General features: G+C 29.5%; 3 protein-coding genes across 4 annotated transcripts in view; 2 read left to right on the forward strand and 1 right to left on the reverse strand.

The window, feature by feature from the left end:
• The window catches only part of LOC143914870 (metabotropic glutamate receptor 5-like), a 171,936-nt gene that overhangs the window by 75,433 nt on the left and 69,325 nt on the right, over window positions 1–27,178 (reverse strand). The window lies entirely within an intron of this gene.
• Window positions 10,843–11,828, forward strand: LOC143914697 (uncharacterized). Its single transcript, XM_077434997.1, has 5 exons — window positions 10,843–10,933; window positions 10,998–11,130; window positions 11,196–11,300; window positions 11,378–11,503; window positions 11,584–11,828. Exons 1-5 carry the CDS (start codon window positions 10,925–10,927, stop codon window positions 11,805–11,807), a joined length of 597 nt encoding a protein of 198 aa, XP_077291123.1. The 5' UTR covers window positions 10,843–10,924; the 3' UTR covers window positions 11,808–11,828.
• Window positions 13,224–14,043, forward strand: LOC143914711 (uncharacterized). The gene is made up of 4 exons (XM_077435011.1): window positions 13,224–13,232; window positions 13,316–13,421; window positions 13,499–13,569; window positions 13,657–14,043. Exons 1-4 carry the CDS (start codon window positions 13,224–13,226, stop codon window positions 14,041–14,043), a joined length of 573 nt encoding a protein of 190 aa, XP_077291137.1.

Here is a 27,178-nt window from a genome sequence, read left to right on the forward strand (position 1 = left end):
AGAAAACCAGTCTGATGAAGAATCCCATCCTGATGAAGAATCTGAGTCTGGTGAAGAATATGAATCTGGTGAAGAATATGAGTCTGGTGAAGAATCTGAGTCTAATGAAGAGTCTCAGTCTGAGGACGAATCCGAAGAATACGAAGAAGGAAGCGACGCGGAAATAGGGTCTGATGAAGCTGAGTCTTGCGAAGAGGAAGAGCAATTCCAATCGATAGAAGAATATGATGAGGTGTCTGCTAGGGATGTAGGCGAAGAAAATGAAAAATACGACACCGATACAAAAGATGGCAGCGAAACAGGGGACCCAATTAGATAATAAGATTGTATAAATTAATCAATCTTATTATCTAATAATAATGTACATATTATTTTTTCATAAATGTATCATCGTTTTAAGAAAAAAGCTTTGTAGAGGCATCTAAATGATTTCATGAGAGATGTAAACGAGCTGTAGTTTTATTATATAAATATATATTTTTTATAACGTTTTTATTATAAAAATTAATTTAATAAATTCAAAGTAAAACTTATTCGTTATTTTATTTTAATATACATCATTATCTAATTTTATAAGCATAATTAATATTGATCAGGTTCTTTGCAAATGCAAAGTTATATTGATTAATCAGGAGTCACATAAAATTCAAAAAGATATCATGTCATGTATGTTTTGTATAATTTTACAATACATACAAAACATACATGACATATTACAGAATCATTATTATACACATGAAAAATGAAAGCCAAAATGAAAATTTAGAATTAATAATTTGCAAAGGAAGGTGGTGCTAACGAAAGTCATAGATGTTGTAACACAATCTAGAAATGAATGTTCAATAAATATGTATGTAAGTATCTCAAGGAAATAATAATACACAACTGGAATCGTCAAAGTAAAAGGTTTGTAGTTTACCTCAACCATAAGTAGTACTCTAAAGAATCGAGGTTTCTTATGCTTGTCTCAGAAATCTTTGGGTACATTGAACTGAAATTTCATATCTAGAAGTTAAAGTTTAAGTTTAATACCAAGCTATGTGTATATATGTAGATATATATAGAATATGGTGTAAATCCATCAATTAAAAGGGTTGATGGGTGCTTACTCTTGTTCGATTTTTCTTCCATTATTTTTTTCGACCCTTTAAATATCTGTGCTCTTTACGAGTAAATTCAAGTATAATCCTTGTATCAATATGATGAAAATAATAAAAAAATCATTAAATTTGATAAACCGAGAGTGGGATTTTTTTCTCACAGAAAAGTGAAAAATGTTGTTACCACACGATTTTTTCCACACCACTTTACGTATCAAGTTGAAAATTTATATTTGTTTTTAGTAAAAGTGTGAAAAACACATCCATATGTCAATTAAAATAAAGTTAGCTTATTAGAAATAAAACTAATTCGATTACGTTAAGCTTCCGCTTAAAGTATTCGTCGAGAGGCGCCGGGTTCGATCCCATGGACTGACCTCGATTGAAAATAAATTTTCTTAGTATATTTGTAGTGCTTAGTAAATCCAAAATTACATAAGATGTATATCGTTGAAAAGAGAACGAATGATAGTTTGTAAAGACCTGGTCACCTATTCATACTATGTAATATTTTCATACTAACAAGAAATCCTATGCTTAAACGAACAAATGAAATACATACATATTATGCCAGCAGCATAGCTTGGTCGTTAAGCTTATGCTTAGCGTCGAGAGTCGCCGGGTTCGATCCCATGAGGTGACCCCGATTGAAAATAAATTTCCTTGGTATATCTGTAGTGCTGCTGGTCAGACCTGGATTTGTGACTCCAGGTCGATTGTTTCCTATCAGAGTTTGGCAATTTTCTCTGATTTCATTGTTGAAACGGATCCCGGTAAAATTGGCTAAATATCCTTCCTACCTACTATGTCACCACTATTTGAGATTGATTAATGTACAATAAAATTTATGTACAATTCATAGATATCTCGTTGATTTGCGAGTTTTCAGTGTGTCGTAATTCAGCGACTTGTATAATAAAAAATGCTGCAATGTTTGTAATTGGCCAGGAAGGCGCATCGGGGTTGCCAGTTAGGCCTTCCTGGTATATGTATGTATATGTAAAAAAAAAGATAAAACATATACATACATATGTATACTTTAATAGCAAATAATACTTGCAATGAATTCAATTCACATACATACGAAAATATCGCATGCTTCTCATCGTTTATTTTGTGTGGAATTGAACGTTGGATAACGAAAATATCAAAAATAAAATCATTTGTGATTGAATTATGTAAATCGGTACCCTCGAACGAGTCTTCGCATCTTCAAACATCTGTTTTTGAGATAAACGTTTAAGAACAAGATGCGTACAGGCCCACACCAGACCAACATTTCCCATGCGACGGGCGAATTCTACGAATTTCGGTCATACCAGGTACTACATACATATACCAACCAATACATGCTTTAAAAAGTTTTAAGACCTCTGGTGGGGTGCACCTGACACTTAACACACACTTTTGAATTGTCAGAAGTGAAATTGAAAACCAGGCACATTGGTATTGGCGTTTGAAGTGTCATCATCTGAACGGAGACTCGTATCGCTATGGATCGTGTAAGTAATTTAGACATGTGACCAATATTTTGTGATATTATTTTTATTTAAAATATGTTATTTGATTATTTAAGGTATTGGTACCGGTAAATACACCGAATGGAATGGAAGATCATTCACGTACTCCAACGGATAAAGAGCTCTTGAGTGGAAAACGAAATTGGAGTTTGGTTTATAATTACCAATGTAAATTGAGAAGTTACACACTATTTATTACTGTATTAAATGTTTCAATTTTTAATTGTTTTTTTTGTTAGCAGTGCATTCTATCATTGAACATGTGGATACCATTGAATTGGAAGTCGTGGACAATAAGCCTTTTGACGTAGTTGGAGTAAATATAATACATAATTATTTTTTTATATGAAAAATAGTTTTGATAAATTCCTTATCAATAATTTTATTTTGTTACAGGAAGCAACGAAAAGGAACCTATGCTCGTACTGTTTTTTGGATCACGTAATAGCAAACAAATTAGAGGCCATGTCAAGAAAGCTGAAAATGCGAGAGCCAGTATATTTTCATTGCATATACAGACATTAAAAATAATGATATGTAATTAATTGCTTTTATGTAGTTTGAAATGTTCGAAATTAAGATTGGAGAAATTGAAAATTGCTTTATTAATATTTGAAACACTACCTATCTGGATATTTGCATGTTTAATAAATATATGTACATATGAACATACATACAAAATATCAACTTTTAACCGACGTAATCTTATTCTTTGAATTTTAAAAATACATAATTAATTTTCAATTGTTTTAATTCAGTGACACAGCAATAATTTACTAATGTTATTTAAATAGTTCATTAATTTTGTTATTATAACAGTAAATTAAATTTATATATCTTACTTGTCGTTATCACATAAAATGTTATATATTATATATGTATATATGTACACATATGTATAAAGTGTTTGCCTATAAGAAAAATCATTTAATCTTTACACATGTTATTTTGAAGTACCTACATATGTAAATCATATACAAACATATCTGCAAACATATTTACATATATTATCATCATCACAGATCGCCGTTACAAGAATGCTTTCGAAATAACAATATATGTATTATACCTCTCTGTGCAAAGCAAAAAAGCATGGTTTTTCTAAGAAATTGATAATAGTGAATAATTTTTTATGCGAAAAGCAACCATCTTGCTTTAACCCACAAAAAATGGTTCACTATTGCCAATTACTATTGTCAACCTCTTTTTTGGTCTCTTGCTTAGTAGGACAATAGTAATTGACAATAGTGTACTATTTCTTGTGGGTTAAAACATCCTGGCCGCCAAAGTCTGCAGAACATCATCATCATTATCAGCCATTCGCTTAATAAGTACCTCACCAAAAGGCTCATTCGTCTCTGTTATGAGATGGATGAGAGTTGCTCATAACTTATGAGTAGAGGTAGGATAGTCACAGTGCTATCCATTGTTCGGCAAACCTTTAACAATGCATTTACAACCTTTGAACAATACACGGCCCCCTCAGGCTCCGGTGACTACTTATGAGCAACTCTCATCCATCTCATCTCACACATTTTTCTTATTTAATCCACCAATCTCCCTTGCGGCCTTCCTTGCAACCTTTAACATTCTCTTCGGTACCATTCGAATACTTCTTTAGTTCATCTAACTACATGAACCGTTCATTGTCATTTCAATCTCTTTACTCTCACACATACATAATTATATACATATGTACATACATACATAAGTACGCTTGAGTTTGAAGTAGAAATTTATTTTCAAATTTTTCTTCTTGAAAAATATCTCACGTTTTTTTATATTAATGAATTTAATTAGTTAATTCGTTTCAAACGTTGGATCTGATGGTTGATAGGAGCTTGTCGGATAGATATTTTACTAGCCGGATATTTTGTTATTCATGCTTAGTCGTTGGATATTTCGTAGAACCAATCAAAAATTATTAGACATTCTTTTTTTCGAAAAATTGCGGAACTTAAACCATCAATAAGTATACAATCATACTTATACTCGTACGTCCACATATGTAGGTTTCGATTTGAATCGTCATTAGATTATTGTAATTCTTTAATTTTCTAAAATAAATATGAATATATTTTTCCATTTATGAGTACATGCATACATACATACATATAATACATCTCATACATGCTCATCTATTATACACACTATGTAATAGTAAAAATCAAAATTAATTTTTGAATCGATAGTACATATATTTTTTTACTTTATCTACATATGTAAAATATGTACGTAGTAACAATAGATGAAGTTTTGTGATCAAGGAAAAATTCGAACTCGAGATTTTGATTGATTCGAACTCAGAATCGATCACTGATAACGCTTTCATGATCTTGTTTTTCAATAAATTACAAAAAAAATTTCAAACATAAGAATATACCTGCAATGTTATTTAATGAGTCATCGAATACCTTCGAGGAAATCCACCCGTTCCACCCATGGTGCATCGAACGACACTTTCTACACCACTTTTGCAATCGTACCTTATAAATAGGTACATATTTGTCAAAAAGCTCATTGACATTCAAAACACCGATCAGTAAACTACACTACAGTTCAACCACAACCAATCAATCGAAAATGGTTAAGGTAACCAACAATTCAACAATTATACCGATTCTTAGACTCACATACATTTACAATCTTAATTATCTTTTTATTAACAGATGAACGAAAACACTACCGAAGAGCCAATGGTCGTCGGCGAATACGAAACTCAAGATTTGAACAGATTTGGTGCGTGTCTTTTTTATTAACATATACTCAATGCTTTTATATATGTAGGCTATTTTAACTAATGATATTTATTTGATTTTCAGTCGTTATGAACGAGGGTGGGGGAATTATCGATGAGTTGTTGGCTTCCCATGTCGATGCAGTGAGTGTTAGCCTTTGATAATTATTTATGTTATACAAGATTTTGTATATTAATGATGTTTCTATACTTTGTAAATAGTGTGAGGACAATGGAGTTTGCGATCAGTGCTTAGACACCTACAAACTAATTGATGACGTTAATCTGGCGTATAAGCTTACACAGGATAATCATCAAACGTTAGAGCAATATGTTTTGTTGCGATCGATCATGGATAACCGGATGCAAAACCCACGAAATCCAGAAGAAGAAGAAGAAGAAGACGAAGCTTATGTTCCGTCCGATGATGAAATTGAATCTTGAAGAATTTTATTTTAGATTATTTAGTTTTAATTTAAACATGCATACATACATATGTATGTTTGCCATCCAAAGAACACTAGCTTTCCTTTCACATTGAAAATTGTTAATTATTCTTCATATTATATGCATATGTAAGTTTTATATAATAAAAATAAAAACAAAACAATTATAAATATACACCATGGTTTTATATGATATACCTAAACAATACCTTAAAGTACCATATTTATCTTAATTCACACACACAAAGAGAGATTTTTTTTCTATTTAAATATATATACATACATATGTACATACGACGATCCACTGATTATTTTCACAGTTAAAATCACAATAAAAATCTTTACAAATATATGTACACATACACATGTACATTAAAGTTGTTATGAAATTACATCATTAAATCAATACCCTACACATACATATGTATACAAAGACGTATATGTAAATGATTTAAATAGTGTACTTATCTTACGAGATATAAGTACTTATTTTACTAGATAAACATTAGATATTTAAAAATATAGTAATAATTGATCGAATTGAAGAATAAGACGAAATTTTGATAACGATATTGAAAGTAAGAATATTTATTCCAGACGATATAAAGAATTATATAATCAAAATCGTCCGTATCAACAAATATATAATTTTCAAATATATATTTTAAAAATAATAACAAAAAATGTATGAAATTTGATACAGATATTAACATTGAATTTACCTAAACTAAATAGTTCTATAATATGATGCTACCGTATAAGAGTTTTTTAGCTGTTCTAATATGTTTTATCCGATGCTTTGGATAATTTATATTCTAATACAAATTACTAGTAGATATATCATATATTTCTACAAAGGAAAATACAGTTGCACTGGTGCTCATCAGCAATCATATACATATGTATTAGCTTTGACAGTTCCGATTTTTTACAGAATGCCATAGGATTCAACAATGCGTTGATATTACATAATATTACAAATTATGGAATACAATTTCATATTACGATAACCATAAGAATGTTTTGTTCAAAACAAAAATTTCACTTTCCGACTCAAATTACTAGTAAAATGACAAAATTTTCACAAAAAGCAGTACTCTGAATATAATGCATAAAAATCAGGTCAGATTGAAAGCCCCTGTATGTAAGTTGATGAAAGGAATAGAATACATCGACGAACAGAATACATATTGTAAATTCATTGTCTTATACGAATTAACTACGTGGGATAGATGAACAATGTTTTGACTAGTCCAAATATATACTGGTAATACACTTTGACTGTAGCATATATGTATGTTTCAGTCAAAGTGTATCAAAGGTCCAGGCTTATTGCTAAAGGTCCTTCACAATGAAAAGTTCAGAATTATTACTTTTCGCTCTTGTCAGCCCTGTTCGACAAGTAGGGGAAAAGTGCCATGAAAGGGACCATTTTTATAAATCGATTAATAAATACCGTTTAATCAATCGAAAATTGTTTAAACAGTATTTATGAATCACGATACAACATTTGTCACATATGTAGAGATAAGCATACACACTAACCATTAAGACACTGTTAACCATTCATTAATATTCCGCACCCAAATCTGGTGAGATATCTTAATCAACTATGTATGTACATGTATCAATTAAAGATAAGGATTTTATATAAAAGCACCCGCACTTTAATAACAGTTAGTTCGTAGTCAAGATTTGTAATGAATAGTCGAATGAAGATATTATAAATATGTTTTATCCCAACGTCTGATCGTTTATGTACATACATATGTAATTCACGCTTTGACTTCTAGTAAATATATATATATATATATATATATATATATATATATATATATATATATATATATATATATATATATATATATATATAACCTGAAAAAGTGCAAACAAGATCTTTTCTTAGGCAAAAACCAAATGATCGCAATCAGATCAGATGGCAGAGTAATAATTAGGAATAGAGAAGAGATCATAGACAGAGTTTATACGTTCTATGCAAAACTTTACGAGAACAACAACGGTCAATTTCCCGCTCCGGAATCGACACACGGCCAAAGGGTTCCTGCAGTATTGCCTAGCGAAGAAGAGGCCGCGCTAAAAACTGCAAAGAACGGTAAAACCCCAGGGGAAGATAATATTCCCATTGACTTACTAAAATGTGGCGGCCCCCCCCTAATTAATATCTTAGCTAGGCTAATCTTTTCTTAGGCAAATGCATCCAGAACCAAGCTATACCAGAAGGATGGAATAACGCAACTATCATTTTCTCGTGATTCAGCTGAACTATTTAACAGACTGACACAGCTGGACAGGGAAAGTAGAAAAGTAGGATTAAAAATTAACGTAGATAAGACCAAACTAATGTTCAATAGTTATTGCATGCCTGATAGCATCCCATTAGATGATAAACCAGTAGAAGTAGTAAATAATTATTTATATTTAGGTCAAATAATTGACATTTCTGGTAGTATGAAGAGATAAAGAGACGTATGAAATTAGGATGGAGTGCATTTGGACGGATGAATGCTGTTTTTAAATCAAAAATGCCACTCTGCCTGAAGAAAAAGATCTTTGATCAATGCGTTTTGCCAGTGATGACGTAGGGATGTGAAACTTGGACACTGAACGCCAAGATGCTACATAAAATCCAATCCACTCAAAGAAGTATGGAACGCTGTATGCTTGGCATAACGAGGAAAGACAGAAAGCGGAACACGTGGATGAGAAGTATGACAAGGGTAGTAGACACAGTGGATAGAGTGAAGAGATTGAAATGGCAATGGGTGGGTCACGTAGCTAGGAGGATGGACGAAAGGTGGACAAAATAAGTGCTTGAATGGTACCCGAGATAATGCAAAAGGGTAAAAGGAAGACCGCAAGGAAGATGGGTGAACGAAATTAGGAAAATGTGCGGGGTGAGATGGATGAGTGTTGCGCAAAACAGAGACGAGTGGAAGCGTGTTGGAGAGGCCTTCATCCAGCATTGGATGGCGAATGGCTGTAAAAGATGATGATGATGATGATATATAATATTTAGATATTTTGACCTCAACCTGTCCAGCTGTTTAGTATATACATACATATGTATTTTTCGCGATTTCATTAATTGAGGGTAGATAGGATAGAACAAAACATTTCATATGAACATTTTATAATGTAAAAGTAAAGCTCTGCATTGAATTATTAAATAAGTACATGAAAACTTAAAAACTTACTCACTAAAAAAAAAATGAAAAATAAATACCGCTCGTAAAAAGTAATCCAAAGTCGAAGTTTAATATAAGTATAATTATTTTGCGTATTCAGATTTCTGAGAAATGTGTTGTTGAATCTTTGGGTGAGCCAAATTCGATATTTCGTTTAATACCGCTAAACTTTTCACTTTTAAGTGTACCTACCACAATTTTAAGGACTTACTTTTTTGAATAAGATTATACATAATTCCTTTTAATCGATAAGTTTTTTTTAAATAAAATTTCAAGTGATTGCGGTCCTATAATTCGATCGAAATTTACAAATATTATTTGTGTTGGTTTACTGAAGTATTTTATTCTGAATACTAGACATTTATTCAGAATACATGCAATAGTAAGAACAATCAAAATTTACTACTACATACAGGGACATCGATAATAAACTGGAGACGCGATGATATGGTAAACTACGCCCGTCAAAGTTTCATATTTTTTTTCATACCAGCCATGTCAAGGAATATCCCATGTAAAACATCCCTGTGATACAGAACGTCTTATCCAACTTCTAAAGTTGTTTCCAAATTCAAAAATTCGCTGATATACCCTTAATGTACATATGTACACATTACATATATACAGTAGCGGAAACTACTCTCATTTTATTTCAAAGCAAGAATTTAGTTGGTATGAAAAATATGGCAAATTTTATTTTATGTTTTTCCATTTTTTTAAGCAATGCCGATGGAAAAACCCCGGCGAGCGTAAAACTGCTTATCTGATTTACCTGTCAGATTACTGGTGATTTTTTTCGTTTCTTCGTAAAAAAGCATCAAAGCCAGGTAGGTACCTATGTATGTAAAGTTAAAAGCATTTCACAATTGTTCACATACATAAATAAAAAAAAAATAGCAGCAGGAAATTTGTATGCCGCCGAATTTTTTTATATTTGCAATGTATTAATATCTAAAAAATGTTTTCGTATATATGTACATAAGTTCATATGTATGTATATGCACCTTGTGATGAAACAGCAATGAATATATCTCTTAAAGATAAAGAAGATAACTTTCAAATACGATGCAATATTTCATTCAAGTACTAAATCGGGGCAAATTGCATTTTTTTGGACATTCAAGACAGCTGGGGGTGTTTTTCACAGGGGTGAGCTCATCTATAATGATCTCCCTGAGTGCACCAGGTCTGCTAAGACCATGGATACATTCTTGCGAGGTGCGAAGAGACACCTCTGTGAGCGACAGTACATATAAGATAATTATAAATTTTAGAGTAATTAAGATTTATTTTTTAAATTAGCTTGATAGCTAAGATAATATATAAATAAATAAATAAAAATTCTAGAAATTTACGGTTTTATCATATGTGGTTTTGTTATTAATATTAATTTTGTTAATCAACTATTATACGTTCTATAAAAGTATGTAGTGTGTATAGATATTGTAAACACAACGATGCGTTGTTGCGAATAATGAAAGTGAAATATTTAACATTGGATCAAAATATACTAGAAATAAGAATATAGCTCACATCCGATCAAAATATACTAGAAATAAGAATAGCCCACATTCGATCCATCTATAAGAAATTAAATATATAAAGCTAATTAAAATGAGAACGATTTTCAAGTAAGTGAATAGGAATTTTATACAAATAACAAATTCCTAGAAGGATATCATTATTTGCTCATTTGATAGTGAAATTCTGTAGATTAAATTTGAGTTGAATAATAACAATTCAAACACATCGAACGCCAACATAGAATCAACACGTGACCGAAGCAACAAAATAAATAAATTATTGTAATGCCACTGTAAGTGTGTGTAATATAAAATTAAAATTCATATCAAATTATTGTCACTCTGCCTCTAACCTTCCAAGACTCATTGTTTGAACAAACTCCGATATCGCTATGGGTCAAGTAAGTGTCTCACGCAATAATTTTCGAATACGTATTATTTGATTAACAACTCATTCTCTTTTAGATACATGTGCGTGTAAAATCAATCGAAGAACCTTCGATTGATATTCAATCGATGTCCTTATGTATATCCGATTGCGAGGTTGACATAAGCGAACCATTGAAGTTCAAAGGACACGAGCTGAACCGCTATAACAGTAAGATTCGAATCAATTCTGAATTGATTAAAATTAAATATATCAAAAAATATTTTTTTTTTTAGATATTCTAGCCGAACCCGAAGGTGGAGAAGAAATGGAAATGAAATTTATACCCAAGCGACCAGTTGCAGTGTGTAGCATTTCACCTCATATAGATCCAGGAACACGTGCGTTTCATTTGCTTTAACTATATCAAACTACGTTGCTATATATTCATAAATGACACTAATTAATATGTTTACAGATGAATCTCAACTGGTTATATTAAGCGGCACGACTGACCGATTGACCCTTATGTACATGCAAGTCTGTACAGAAAATTGTACACATGAAACGGATCCGAGGAATCTTATTATTCGCAATGAAGGAGGTGATTAATATTATTGATATGTTTAATTACATAATTGAAAGATTTATAATATACATAGTATGATTTTTTATCATTTCCAGGGCGATTTATATCGCGCGCCGAAGTGATTGAAATAGTTATAGGAGACGAGTTTGATGCTGTACTTAGGGATAGTAATTTTAATTCATTATCTACTCCAGATGAAGAATTACCTCGACGAAGACGAAAATTTTGGATGATATCTATGCTATTTCAATATTGTTGTTTAAGTAGTTATGTAAATCGAATCATCGATGGCATTGTACTACCGAGACGAAGAGAGTAAAAGACGTTACAAACGATGTTTTGTGTTATTTATAGAGACAAGTACATATATTACATGTAAATAAAATGCATCTAATGTATAGGAGTGGTAATAATGTTTGAATTTGTAATATTAATGTATTGTAATTTTAATTAATTAATTATAGTATTGTAATTTTAATTAATTAATTAATGTATTGTAATTTTAATTATTAATGTAATTAATTAATGTATTGTAATTTTAATAATTATTGTTATAAATTAATGTATTGTAATTTTAATTATTAATGTAATTAATGAATAAAATCATAAAAGATTTCATGTATTATTTCAAACAATACTTTTAGTATACATATACATACCTACCATACCATACGTTTCATCAAAATATATAATGAGAAAAAAAATCTAAGAAATGCGAATTTATTATTATATTAAATTCGAATTGTTTTACTATAGACCAAGTTAAAATAAAATCTATAGAAATTCTTAGATGTCGTTTGGCTGACATCTATATTTGACCACCAGTTTGCAATGAACTATGGATGTTACGGGCCTTTAATGTGCTATACATATGTAGTACATATATGTGTATAATTATGTAAAAGCTATAAATAATCAATAATTTACACAGGCACCAGATAAAATGTGCATTATTTAATTACGGGAATAGATTACGAGGTTGTAGACAAAATATGAAAGTAATCTGACGTCTAATTTTGTCAAAATAACATGCCTACGATGTGTGCGATGAATTGTTTTTGCTAAGATTTTCTTGATTGAGTAATTATATAACATTTTATCTAGTAATTCAAACGGTTAGTTTTGGCTTGGAATAATATTATATGCATATTTTGAATGACCAATTACTAGGAAATTCAGGTAGAATTCGTGTATATTGCCGTTGGAAATTTTGAAACAACCGTGCAGGGGCTTTTAAGCTTTGCGACAGAAGTACGGCATTTCATTTATATTGTTACTATAAGTAAATATAATTGTGTCCATAGTATTGAAATAATTGGAAATGAACATATGATTACTACTGATTGTAGTTTTGTAAGGTGTGTAAAGTTTAATTCAAATATAGCAAGTTTATACCTATACGCATATTAAATAAATAATTCGATATATGTATTATAGATGTGTTGAAGTATTTAGTATGCATAGAATATTAAATGTACATTATTTTTAATAATAAAATATTGTTTTTTGAGCATTTTTGTGTATTTTAATATCCAATTTTTCTTTCATGATTAAATTATTGGGTACGTTCATTGAACGCGGGCCGGCCATTGAACTACCATTCTGTTTCGCAAGAAATACATATGTAGCTTTACAAAAGTTTGACTCGCCCCAAAATAAACTCGACAGTTGTTGATTTGCCTCTATTTGAGACGCACTTTACCTGTGCTACCTTTCAAAAATCAGTATTGACAAAATGGTTAATGTGAGTGCTCGTCACTAGTAAATTTTTATATAACATTACTCATTTATATTAATTAAATATTAATCATGTTCAATTTATTTCAGGACACAGAAATGGTTCAAAATATTGCCGATGTGTGGGTGTTCGAATATGAACCTATACAGCCTATTGTCGATGATGAAGTTTGTAATGCAGTGTCTAATTCACCAGGTACTATTTTTGTTATGATTATTTTATAAAGTATTTTATCATGTGATAATTAATGGTTTTTATATTTATTATTATAGAAGAGCATGACGAATATGAAGAATCCGGTTTGGGTATGGTGGACACCTATTTGACAGTTCACCTCGAAAATGTTTGTATACATTTCACTTATTATACAAAATAATATTGTGTAAATTAGTGTATTATTAGTAATATACAATTTTTATATTGTCAACAGTGTGAAGCTAGCAGTTCGTGCGAGAGATGTAAAGAGATTAGAAATTTTCTGATCGAGCAGTCGACAGCTCGTCAACAGCATTTGAATACTATAATGTACCATGGATGGGATTTGCAATTCCTTCGCGAAATGGACGAAGCCGTTCCTTATCTGCGTTTTGAAGATATAAGGCATTTGTTCGTTGAAGAGTTTGGCGACATGCCAGACTTTTACGAGTCGGATGAATATGGTTCTGATTTTGACGATTCGGAAGAGTTGGATGCGTCTGATTTGGATGACGGTGATTCAGTCATACAAGAAGAACCACAGCTGGACACTGACGATCCTGAAGTTAAAGTAGAATCTGAAGAAGATGACGAAGATGAAGAAATTGATGTTGAAAACTGACTACGATCTGCATTACTTACTACAAAGCCTGATTTTGGAAAAAAAATGATAAGATTTGAATTTTTCGTCATATCTAAAAGTTTCTTATGTTGTTTTAGTGTATTATATATATATATATATATATATATATATATATATATATATATATATATATATATATATATATATATATATATATATATATATATATGTATATGTATATGTATATATATATATATATGTATATGTATATGTATTGCGAATTTTTTTTATACGTGAAATATATTCACATTTTATTTTTTGAAACCTTTTCTTATGTTTACTTTGATAAATGACAAATAAATAAAATGAAATTAATGTAATGAAAACGTTTTTTTTATATAAATAATACCTACATACATACATATACCCTCAATCTCCTATTAAACATACGCTAAATAAGATTTACAAATTACTTCAAATAATTATAAGATAATTAAATTGATTCAAAATTTCTTATATACTACACGTTAGAATTAAAATGAAAAAATAATCGTTTAAATTTATGAAAACTGAATTGGACTCATTTATGCAAAAATGATGCAAATAATTTGAAGAATATTTTGACTAAAGAATTTATCAAATTAGGTCAATTAAATAACAATAATTACAATAAATGTATAGCTGCCTATTATTTCATTATTCAATTTCACAAATTTGTATCAATTATGTTTTGTTAATAATTAAATACAATTTATCAAACACACAAAATTTAAAATGGAACAAACTTTTTAATTTATTCGTAAATATTATGTATTATTATAAATTATTTTATACATAATATATACGAACTGTAATATTATAATGACATATAATATGAGTCAAAATTATATAAAAGTTTGTCGAAAAAGTTCTGCGATTCCGACTCCGACTTTATATTTTGATTCGACTTAAAATCCGGCCTTGACTCCGAACTCCAACTCTAAATTAAATGACTCGACTTATTTGCCAGCGTATAAAATTTTTAGTAATAAAAATAATAGCGATTTTCAAAATATTAAAAATTAACGGAATAAAAAAATCACTAAAAATATTGATAATGAAACAGGTATAGAATAAAGACAAGTACGTTAATATGAGTATTGGTTTCATACACAAAGGTATGAGACGGAGGAAATACACCAGTTTCACATCAAAATATGTCTAACTCAACGATTTTATTTATAATGTAATTTAATTTTATGAATTTTACAAAGAAATCAATTTATTATTGGATTTACTTCAATAAATTGGAGACTTTAATTGACACACACCGTAATACTATTGATTAAATAAAGTAATAAAAAAGGATTCGGATTCGGTTGATTTTTTACGACTCCAACTCCGACAGCCTTACGAAAAACTTCACCTTACTTTGTAATTATTTTCAATGCATAATAAAAAAAAACCATATATTTTAATAATTTATAGAAATACCAAAGAGTTGAAATAACTATTACATAAATAGAATTAATAAAACCTTTGAAAACGCTTTAGATTTAATTATTTATTCATTTTTTCGTATCGGTAGATAATTTCGTATCGGTAGATAATTTCGTGTTGGTAAATAATATGCGCAAACCTTTTTTGAAAGAACTCTTTGTTTCTCAAACAATATTTGCTGTGTCGTAAGAAATTTTATTGATGACTCCTAGTTTCTGAACAAAACTTAGCATTGAAGATTTCAATCAATCATTCGATTGATAATACTTAAAATGAATTAATTCTTTATATTTCACATGTAGATTTAGCTAACATTATTATAATATAAGTAGAACTGTTTTACTAAAATTTAGTCATTGATTTTTTTAGTCCTCAAGAGTGAACTTGTGAATCTGTAAATCAAAAGTTGCCGGCAAAATGGTTCAGGTAATTAATTAATTGCTAAATATTTTATATATGTGTAGCACCTACATATGTATGTATCTTAAATATTTACTTTTTTTCAGTTGAAAAATAGCCTCGATGAAGAACCAGTGGTTGAAGAATACCATCAAGGAAACTTCAATCCCTTCGGTACATTGTATATTATATCAACAAATAAATACATATGTATATTCAAAATGTCCATATTAATCAATGATTTATCTCATTAAATAGATATTTTAAACGAATGCACTGACATATTGAAGCTGCTCTTCGAAACACTTAATATCCATATGGAAAAGGTGAGAAAAATTCACTAATTTTATATAATAAATGCAATCCACAACCTGTTTTAATTCTGGGTTTATTTTTTATTTCATTAGTGCGAAAATCTAGGCCTTTGCGAAGTATGTGTGAATTTATTTCGTTTAGCGAACAGAATTCAAGTAGTACGTCGCCGAGTAGAAATTTTCGTGGATGAATCGAGTCAAAATGGTTCAAATTACACTGTCGAAGAAGCAGAGGCGGATAACAACGATGATTTCATCAATGAAACCTCAAGATCTTATTGTCAATTATCCGTCTGACGATGAATCGATTTAATATTAATTATTCATTAATAGAATATCACTTTATATATGCAAAATCTTAATATGATTAATTCATTAATTTATCACAAATCTTCAAATGTATTTATCAATTTAAATGTTTTTACATTTCAAGCTAATTTGTGAGAAAATGTTATAATAATAACAATTAAAATTTAAATTAACAATTGAAATTGTATTGCACTTACCTACAACAAACCTATACATGTTTTATTCTTTATATTCAGTAAGTGTTTATTTTAAGCATATACATATTTTATAATACACATGTGCTTATTTGTAAACACCTAATATGTATAATAAATTAATCAAACAGTACGATTCTGAATTTATTTTTAACTTAAATTTTCCAAGCAAACTTGATCTACATTAATTGCATCAGCATTCAAAATACCTTGTCCGCTTTTGTAAAAATATTATCAAAATTGTATGCATGCCCTATAAATACAATATCAAACTAGATAAGATTATCTATTCTGATCTACATTATATTATTCGACAAACACTTAATTACTAAATCCATAATTTAGGCTTAAGGACTAAATACAAAATAAATTTGGTTAGCAATGTACATTCATATCATATGTTGCAAGACTAAGCTTTCTCTTCGAATTTATGAAAACAATTTTTGAATATACATATTATATGAAATATATCATATATGAGAATCAATTTTAAATAAACAATTTGGATATGAAGGAAATGATCATGCATTGAATAAGTGATATATCTCTATATAAAACAAAGAACCGAAACATATGTACAATGCGTATATCACACATTCGAATTTGGTTTTTTTATAATATACATATGTAAATACATACATATGTAGTCCATAGTCTCAAAAACCAATTTTGCATTTATTTTGAAAGGACAATACACTTTATAAAGTATTCAAATTTCTATGAATGGTTGCAAAACTGCATTCAATAATGCTAATGGACTTCGTAGCTAACTTTCCAATTCATCATTTCGAAATACGCACACTAATCGCTGAATACATGAAAGACTGAATTTCACTTTACAACAAAAACAAACCCTTCCTATCAACAAATGATACATCAATGCTTTTAAGAATTTAAAAATGTTTACATTACAAAATTTATTAGTCATACAAATCAAATATATTTTGGAAAGAGTCTAGATCTGACTTGTATGAAATTTATCAGGCGAAAATCATTACATCATTAAAAAAATTCCCACTTTATCACAAACAATAGTCACTACTATGTCTAGCCCCGCAATGCCGAAAATATTTATTTAGAGTTAATATTGTAAACAAAGTAAAATATTACTCATTCGTACGTATCGACCATTGTAACGAATCAAAGTAAATATTGCGTTTGAATTTTATAAATATACATAAATAATATGATATTGAACTTTTGATAAGAACGTCAGCGATATTTTCGTATAAAATCACCCACTCATTGAGATTATCCAACATTATTTTTGATCTTTTGAGCGACCGTGATCTAAAAGGATTCACGCATGTGAGTAACTTTTCTATCTAAATATACCTATATAAATAAATATTCTAAAGTGTAACAAAACATAAAAGAAGAAACTTTCACTCAAAATGTGTAAACTACATACATAAATTTGTACATAATATTATATTTTATTTTTAAATGCTTTTTATTATTACTAAATTATATTCACAATACATCTTATATCTATTTTAATAGCTACTGATCAATTTTCCAATTTTATTTTATTTTTGTTGGCAATTATAGTATTATATTATTCTAATGTTAATGTACAGCATAATTAGAAAAAGAGCTCAAAAACCTATTTACAATCATAATATTATATAATAAGTGATATATGTATGTAGTTCGTATAATAGTCTTACTAAATAAAATAAGTTACATTGAAAAGTGAACAATTTAAAATATATTGAATTATATTTATATTTTTTCCTCAATATTTAGAACCTTTTGAATCCAAATTCGCAAAGAGATCTAAATAATGGAAGTTCTACCGCATGTGTTTGTGAGAGTTAATAGGATACGTGTGTTAAATTCAGAAGAAACACCAAATTTTGAAATAGTACAAAGTAATGCAAATAATAATAAATACATATATGTGGAATGATTTGTTTGAAAAATTCTAATATGCCTTTTTAATTAACAGGAGTAAAGTGCCATAAAATAAAATCTCACAGACACACATTGCGTTGCAATGCAAACGGAAAGTACGAATATTGCAGAATTGATGACAGCCTAAAGAAGCCATCTCAATTCGTGACGAGACCGATTTACGACTTTTTCGGGTGGATTTTGAATCTGTTCACTTGTATAGGTATACAGGCCCGTCCAGTACACGTCTACAAAAAACACCAGTTAATATACAGTGCACGCGAGCGGCAGAATTCTAGGGGCGGCCGTCTGCGAAACTAAGCTTGTCGATCCCCTTGGGGCGGCCCTGATTTTTTTACATCTCGAATGTAAGTGCATTCGTATTTTTAAATATGATAAAAATTCAAATGTACATATTTATTTTAATTAAAAAAAAATCAAATATCGTCTTCATATTTCAACACCTGTTTAAATATACGTACAATAAAAAGTAACTCAAATTACACATTCGATGGAGAGTATATAAGCTTTGAAGGGGCACCACACTCTTTCTGCAAGTGTACCACAACTACATATGTTCATAGTCATTATTAGACTTCAGCTTGGTGCTCTTTAAACAACAATATACCTCTCAATTAATTGGCAATTGGATTATTAGTCATATTGCGATCGCCCAAAAGACAATTTTTGCCATCAGAATCGCGAATATGGAAAATTTGGCACTCGAGTTCTCGTTAGTATGATGGGCTTTTCAGCTGCCAGATGTTCCGTTATAGAGATTTTAGTGACTTTTGAGCGAGCGCTTTGTGATCAATAATCACCGAACCCGATTAATCAACAAAGCATGGTTGACAATAGTGAACTATTTTTTTTTTCAAAGCATATCGTCCCAACGCCGATCGTCGGTCATTATTATTATTATTATTATTTTGACCATTGTGGCGCATTAGGAATTCCTGTAATGCTACAATGGTCCAAACTTTAAATAAATTATCAGAGATCGGCGTCGAAGTTGCTTTCATGCACAAAAAAAACATGCTTTTTTGCTCTCTTGCTTTGTAGGACAATAGTAATTGACAATAAGGAACCATGTTTTATGCGTGAAAGCAACTTCGACGCCGATCTCTTTTAATTATAATATTGAGAAACAATTATAATAAAAAAATATATAAAATATATTTGGTACTTATTGATTACTAGTGTTTTTACCCAACTTCGCTCGGTATTTGTAATATATGTAAATCGCTTAAGCATGGCCAATCTAATAGTAAACATTTTATTAAATTTATTTGATTAGTTTTATTTCTGTAAATTTATTTGATTAGTTTTATTTTGTGTAAATTCATTTGAATATTCCTTTTTTTTGTATTAAATTGAGCGCCACGGATTTTACGAACCAAACAAGCATACATACATACAAAGTCTGGACGCAAACCAAAGATTCAGTATACACACACACTTACACAAACAAATATACGACAGTTATATGAATTTGGTAGGCTCTAAATACTGCTCTGTAATACGAACCGTTAAATGTGAGAGTGGGATAAGTCCACTTTTCTTCATTTAGAGAAATATATCGCAAAACATTAGATATAATGTTTTACTTTTAACAATATTTTTAAATACTGGTGGCCTGTAATACGTTTATTCGGCTTTTCCGATATTCTGGACATATCGAATCAAAAGACGTGATAACAATTTGTGAACCAAATCAACCAGAAATAGTGTTTTTGGAACTAAAAATTGGACTTCCGTCACATTAAAATATAGCGGCTCATCTGTGAAATTGATTTATTTTTTGTCCGTCAGTTCCATTTTTTTAATATTTAAAAAAGTTTAGTAAAAATTTATCTATTCATCAAAAAGGTCACTGATGATTGCGTTATAGTTTTTATCGATCACGAAAGATTGGCGTTAGGACGAAGCTTTTTGCACAAAAAATGGTTAATTACTATTGTCAACCATGCGTTTTTGGTTTGTTAACTAATGGAGCGTTCTATTGCTATTTGAAAAGCACCAAGCCAACGCCTAAGTCTATTGATCACCAAAGATCGACGTTGGAACGATGCTTTTGGCAAAAAAAATGGTTCACCGTTGTTTTTTGCTCTCTTGATTTGTATAGTAATGGAGCGGTCTATTGTTATTTAATCGCAAATAAAAATTGAAACCGCTGTGAAAACGAATCCTAGTTTTCCCTAATAACTTAATTTAATTGTTTTTTTTCGAAGGAAGTGTCCCCTGAATTCTGAATATTGTTCGATATAAAGTCAAGCACTGGTTGCGTACTGTCACTTTATAAACATCGAGAGGCCATCCATGTAACAGCCTATATCTAATATATAATTTCGAAAGAGAATTTGTATATAAGGTTTAATGTAAGGTTTGGGTGGTAGAATCCGTTTAATAAAAAAAAAATGAATATTAAAATAAATTTAAATTTCATAAATTTAAAAAACCATTCAAATTAATTTAATAAAATTTTTACTCTTAGATTATCCATCCTTAAGCAGTTTATATTACAAATACCGAGCGAAGCCGGGTAAAACCACTAGTAACCTATTATATATAACCAACGAGTACCATATATTATATTTACTTTATCTATGTACGTAGTAACAATAGATGAAGTTTTGTGACCATGCGAAAATTCGAACTCCAGATTTTGACTGATTTTAATCGATTACTGATCACGTTTTCATGATCTAGAAAAAATGTGTGTCTGTGTGTCTGTGTATTTTGGGGATTTTTTGAACACCGTTAGTCCTATCGAACTGAAACTTAGTATCGGTGACTGAAATTCTTATTTTTTATTGATTTCACTATTTGTATCTAAGAAAAATGATTTTTCAATAAAAAAAGATTCATTATTCATACATATGTACCTATATATTAATATTATATATGGTACTAGCTGAACCCGGCATGCGTTGCATTGCCACAATAACGCATGCCATTCCCGTTCCCGTTCCCGTTCCCATTCTCGTTTCCGTTCCCGTTCCCGTTCTTATTTGTCGGAAAAACGCAGGTAGCGAACACATTTGAAATTATTGCGTTGCAATGACACTCATTCCCGTTTTTTGGGCGATTTTTTTTTCACAGTAATCTTCCCGGCCATGCATACAACAAATCTTGAAAGTTCCATCGTAATCAGTTCATTGGTTTAGGAGCCTATTCGAGACACACAGACAGACAGATATTCATTTTTATATGTACAAATACATATACATAGATTAGAAAAAAATCTAAATACTAAACAGGTGTTAGTTTATTTTTTATATTAATTGAAAATTATATTAAATTATTTATTTATATGTACAACACGTTAATAATTATAACGAATATATTATTATTAGCTTTTGGTCCGTGCGAGTATTGCAGACCGCAAGTTGAGGGCCACTGACCTTTTTTGCAACATTTCCAAACCTTTAAATAAGGCTGTCGGTCGATACATTAACACATATTGCTTGAACTAGCAGTGACAAAAACACTTCAGTGACAAGCTTCATATTCGAATTTTCAAACGAATCCAACATGATTCCGGTAATTATAATACACATATTTTACATACATACATATTTTGATATACTATTCAAACCTACTCAATTTTTACTTTATCTATTTTTTATTTCTATGACCTATATATGTTTAATATTTCAGATCAATGAAGAATCCGTCGCCCAGAACTACGGAAACATGATCAATGACCAATTCGAGCCGATTAATCCCACCCCATTCAATGGTAAATATATCATTATAATTACAAATATATTTTTTGTATGATATTAGTATAAACAAAACTTATTGATTGACTATTTTTCATTTCAGATATATTGACCGTCGAAGATTGTGTACTGGCATTAACGTCGAATTTGTTGATGGACCACTTAAACACCGTTAGTATTTTTAATAGTTTTTTCAAAGTTATTAAAATAAATTTTTAAATCACTATTTATTTACATATATATTTAATATTTACAGTGTGTTAACGATGGTAAGTGCGATCAGTGTACAAATGTTCGCACGATGGTGAAAGATATGATAGCTACACGACATCTGTTAAGAGACAATCCAGAGCTTTTTTTGGAAGATGACGACGAATTGACATTATCTAATGATGAAATGATCGACGAAGAAGATGAGATTGAGTATTTTAAGAGTGAAGATGAAACCAATTCAAGCGAAGAGAATGATGTCGAGAATGAAGTTGACGAAGCCGATGATCAAGCCGATGATCAAGCCAATGATCAAGCAGATGATCAAGTCAACAGCGAAGATTTGGAACGATAATTTATGACAAATTGTTTAAATTTTGATCCCTGGATTATAATGTTTATATTTGTATTGTATTAAGTAATGTTAATTCGTATGTAATGTTCAAATTGTAAATAAAGAAAATGATAAAAAAAGTAAAAGCTTTTCATATTATATATAAGTATACATATATAATTCCAATACTTAATATATCCTAGAAATATTTACAAAGAATACACAAAATCTAATTATTAAAATTTGAAATAGTACCGAATAATTTAGTAACTTTTAATAACCTAAGCCTCTTTTAAAATATACTTGGTGAATTCTTAAAAATAAATGGGTTTTTTTCATTTTTTAGTTTATTCTTTTTTTTTATTTAATTTTCCTCCAATTTGGTTTTTTTTTTGCTTTTTACATATATTTTTTTGCGGTCTCCGTGACGAGACAGAATGTTAAATGACAGAAAACGTAAATATCGGAAGGCAAAGATCGAAAATCGAAAGATCTTAAGTCGAAAGATCAAAAAAAAAATGGTGCATGGTAAACGGTACATATGTACTTACGTATGTACATACTCACTTAATTTGGGCGAGCAGGATATAACAGGAACAAGAGGAACATGCTTTTCCTCTCGTATTCTGCGCGCGCACATTAATACGGGAGGAAAAGTCTGTTCCTCTTGTTCCTGTACCGTTTACCATGCACCATTATTTTTTCATCTTTCGACTTAAGATCTTTCGATTTTCAATCTTTGCCTTCCGATATTTACGTTTTCTGTCATTTAACATTCTGTCTCGTCACGTATGTAGACCCATTTTTTTGATATTCGTATGTTTGTATTAATAAGTTCCTTGGGTGCTTCGGCTATGCTGCCTTTCCCAAGTATTCTCAAACAAATAAACACGCAACTTTCACGAACACTGCTCTTTATTTTAAGAATATAATTAAATTTCAACATCAAAGAAATCTTGTATTGTATTTAAAATAAATTAAGATAGAAGACGTAAGTTTCTACAATCATTCAAAATTGGTCAAAAACAATGGTTAGAGGATACTCTATAGCTAATTAAATGTTAAGATTTTAAATAAACAATGTCCTATATTTAATTAGAGAATAGTTTCGAATGCTTCTAAACAGTTATTACAATAAATTCGTTTAAACTAAGGACGAATAGTCAGTAATTATTATAAATAGTCAGTTATAAAACATATTATAAAATAATATACACGGTGCTATGAAGCTAAGCCTTAAAGGGTTGATAACTCATATAAATGAGTTATCAACCCATTTACAATTTACAATTTATCATATGTATATTACAATTTGAGCCACAAATACTTCCCCGTAGTTATATGGATTTTTTTTTCATTTGTAAGATTTTTAGTAAAAACATAAAAATCTCACAGTTATGTAGATGCTAATACTGTCCAAGTTAAAAATGGTATGTGAGTCAATATTATTTTAAATGTATCTTAAAAGAAAGGGCAATAAGCAGGAATGTTTTTAAAAAGGTTTGACCTTTTAATAAAAATTTTGTTATTTGGTTAAATACCAGTTTTTTTCCAAATTTTTGAAAACATATTTTTTTCTGTTTACACAGATGGTTGTATTTGTTTTTATTTGAATAAACATTACAAAAACAAAAAAATAATAATTATCTAACATACCACATTTAACTTGGGAAGTATTAGCAATTAACTGTGAGGTTTTGTTTTTTTTTTACTAAAAATTGTTAAAAATGAAATTAAAAAAACTCATAAGACCTTAAACTGAGGTATTTGTGACTCAAAGTGTTCTAAATGATAAGAGCCTTCAACCCTTTAAGGCCTTGCATTTGGCTTCATTGCGCCCTGTATATGACAATAAATTATAAAATAATAAAGTTGAATTGAAAATAAATATTAAATATTACTTGATTTTCAATTAAACTTATCAGAAGAAAAAAAAATAGGAATTTCTTATAAGAACAATTATATAAAAGTCAAAAGTTTGATGTACATATTTAATAACAAAATGTTGTCAGACGAAAGAGCGAAGTGAAATATAGAAGAGGCTTGTAAAAATGAATTTGATTGGATATCTGGGCAGTCATTTTATTTACATCCTGTTTAGTTTATAATTAAAAACAATCTACTATTTTATTCATTTTATTTAAACATTTCACGCTCGGGCATAAACAGTATTAGAAATAAATACCATTTTGGAAAATAAATAAATTTAGCCGGAATGTCATTACGTATTAGAAATTTTACAAATGTCCGTTTTTTATGTAATTTTTCGAGTCCGCTTTTGTTTGGAGCTCATTTTCTGACCGCCTTTTTCCAATAAGATTATTTACATACCAATAAAGGAACTGACCAATTCGTATATAGTTACTGACTTATAATTTAGATGTCACTAAATAAATTTTATTTACATGTCATCAACAAATCGGTAATGTAGAATGTAAATCTGAAATCTACAATAGCACATACAAACATATGTAGTAATAATACGTATGTATGTGATATCGTATTGTATAAACGTCTATTGTTTATGCAATATTAATTGATAAAATTTGTAAAAAATAGAGGGCACTAAAAATGTTATTAATCCAAATAATTATGAGTAGTAAAATTGCATTTTAGGTATACTTTAGGTCAACAATTTGTAGGTAAAATACTATTCAATCTTATTTTTAATGTCACAAGCAAAGTCAAGGATTAAAAAAAATGGATTCTAGTAAAGAATATAAAACTGAGAAGCTATAAATAACAACAATATTACAAATTAAACAAAAAACCTGAATTTTCAAACTATCAAAAGTTTTTAATAGAAACGGAAAATTAAAAAATAAATCATTTATTTTATAAATTTGTCAGTTAAATTCTTATTAATTAGTTTTTAGTTATGTATTCTAACACTATGTGGTTAGTTAGCCCGTCTAGCATCTCACCCGGTTCAAAATTTAAATTAAATAAGTTTCAAATGTGTTTTCAAAAATAATTACTGTATTGAAATTGTCGGTCATATCTACATGATAATTTCATAAATGCGAATAAATTTATTTGATACTCTTCGTAGCATTGGAAACTTGGAGGTACGGGTATTAGCAGAGATATCCAAGTTTTTCAACCAGGATTGGCACCTACGTACACATAATTCTGGATTTTCGATCTGAATACGAATTTTGGATTTTCCACAATTGACCTAATGGAAAACTTGCTTCGGATCAAGGAAACCTTAAATAAAAACTTCCATCAATTTTATACAATCTTGTCAATTGATTTGTCTCCACAAAAAAAAATTGTTTTTAAAATTACATAAGATATGTAGTAGATACTCAAAGAAGCTATCAATAACTTTTATTATCAAAATAATGACGGGAAAATGAAAAAAATTACAAATTTCTAAAATGATTGACCGCTGTGAAAATGGCGAGCATTTTAAGTAGTTTCTGGAAAAACGGCGATTTTGAATTCTTGTAAATCAGTCAAAACTAATCCAAAACAATCCTATCAAACTGCAATAAGTGAATTTTAAGTTATAAAGAAAGTTTTTAGTAATTTTTTGTGAGATAAAAAAATTGATTTTTTTATTTCACATTTACTTAATATCTTCGCAAATGTTCTACTAGGGTACATATGTTCCATCGTGGGTACATATGCATTTTCACATGTATGTATGCACATACATACATACATATGTACCAAAACTGTTCAATTTTATTGCTATGCTCATGTTACCTGAGAAGCCTAAACCATTTAAGGATAATGAAGACTGTATTATAATATATTAGTTGAAATTAAAATTTTCTTTTAAAGTTTTAATTAGCCTTACCAAAACAACTTAAAACCTTAATTAATATTCACAAAATAATGAATCTTAATCCGCACCTACTACAATAACTGTCAATTATATTTCCAATATTACTTACATTTCAAATGCGTAATACTTTTGGGAACACCGTTTGATGCGATACGGGAAATTGAGCACCTCTGGCTTTTGCAATGACAGGTATGTACAGCCTTTATATAAATATGGGTATCAGTCCGAAAGTAACCATAAGTTCATCGGCAATTGAGCTTACAATTCGTCTTATCGCATTAAGACAACGAAAGTTCTACTTTCCATACAATATGTATCAGGTAATAAATACATACATATGTAGGCACATACACACGTACACACATATATGTATATGTATTTTTTTATTAATTTATTTATTTGTTTTTTTTTTTAGATCGCAGATGATTTTGGAATCCATAACGAGTTGTCATTTAGCATCAATTACAACGCCCCTATTTATGGTGAGTTTTATTCATTTTCAAACTGCGTATTTACAT

Source organism: Arctopsyche grandis, chromosome 7 (genome assembly GCF_051622035.1).
Source record: "Arctopsyche grandis isolate Sample6627 chromosome 7, ASM5162203v2, whole genome shotgun sequence".
Lineage (NCBI taxonomy): Eukaryota > Metazoa > Arthropoda > Insecta > Trichoptera > Hydropsychidae > Arctopsyche > Arctopsyche grandis.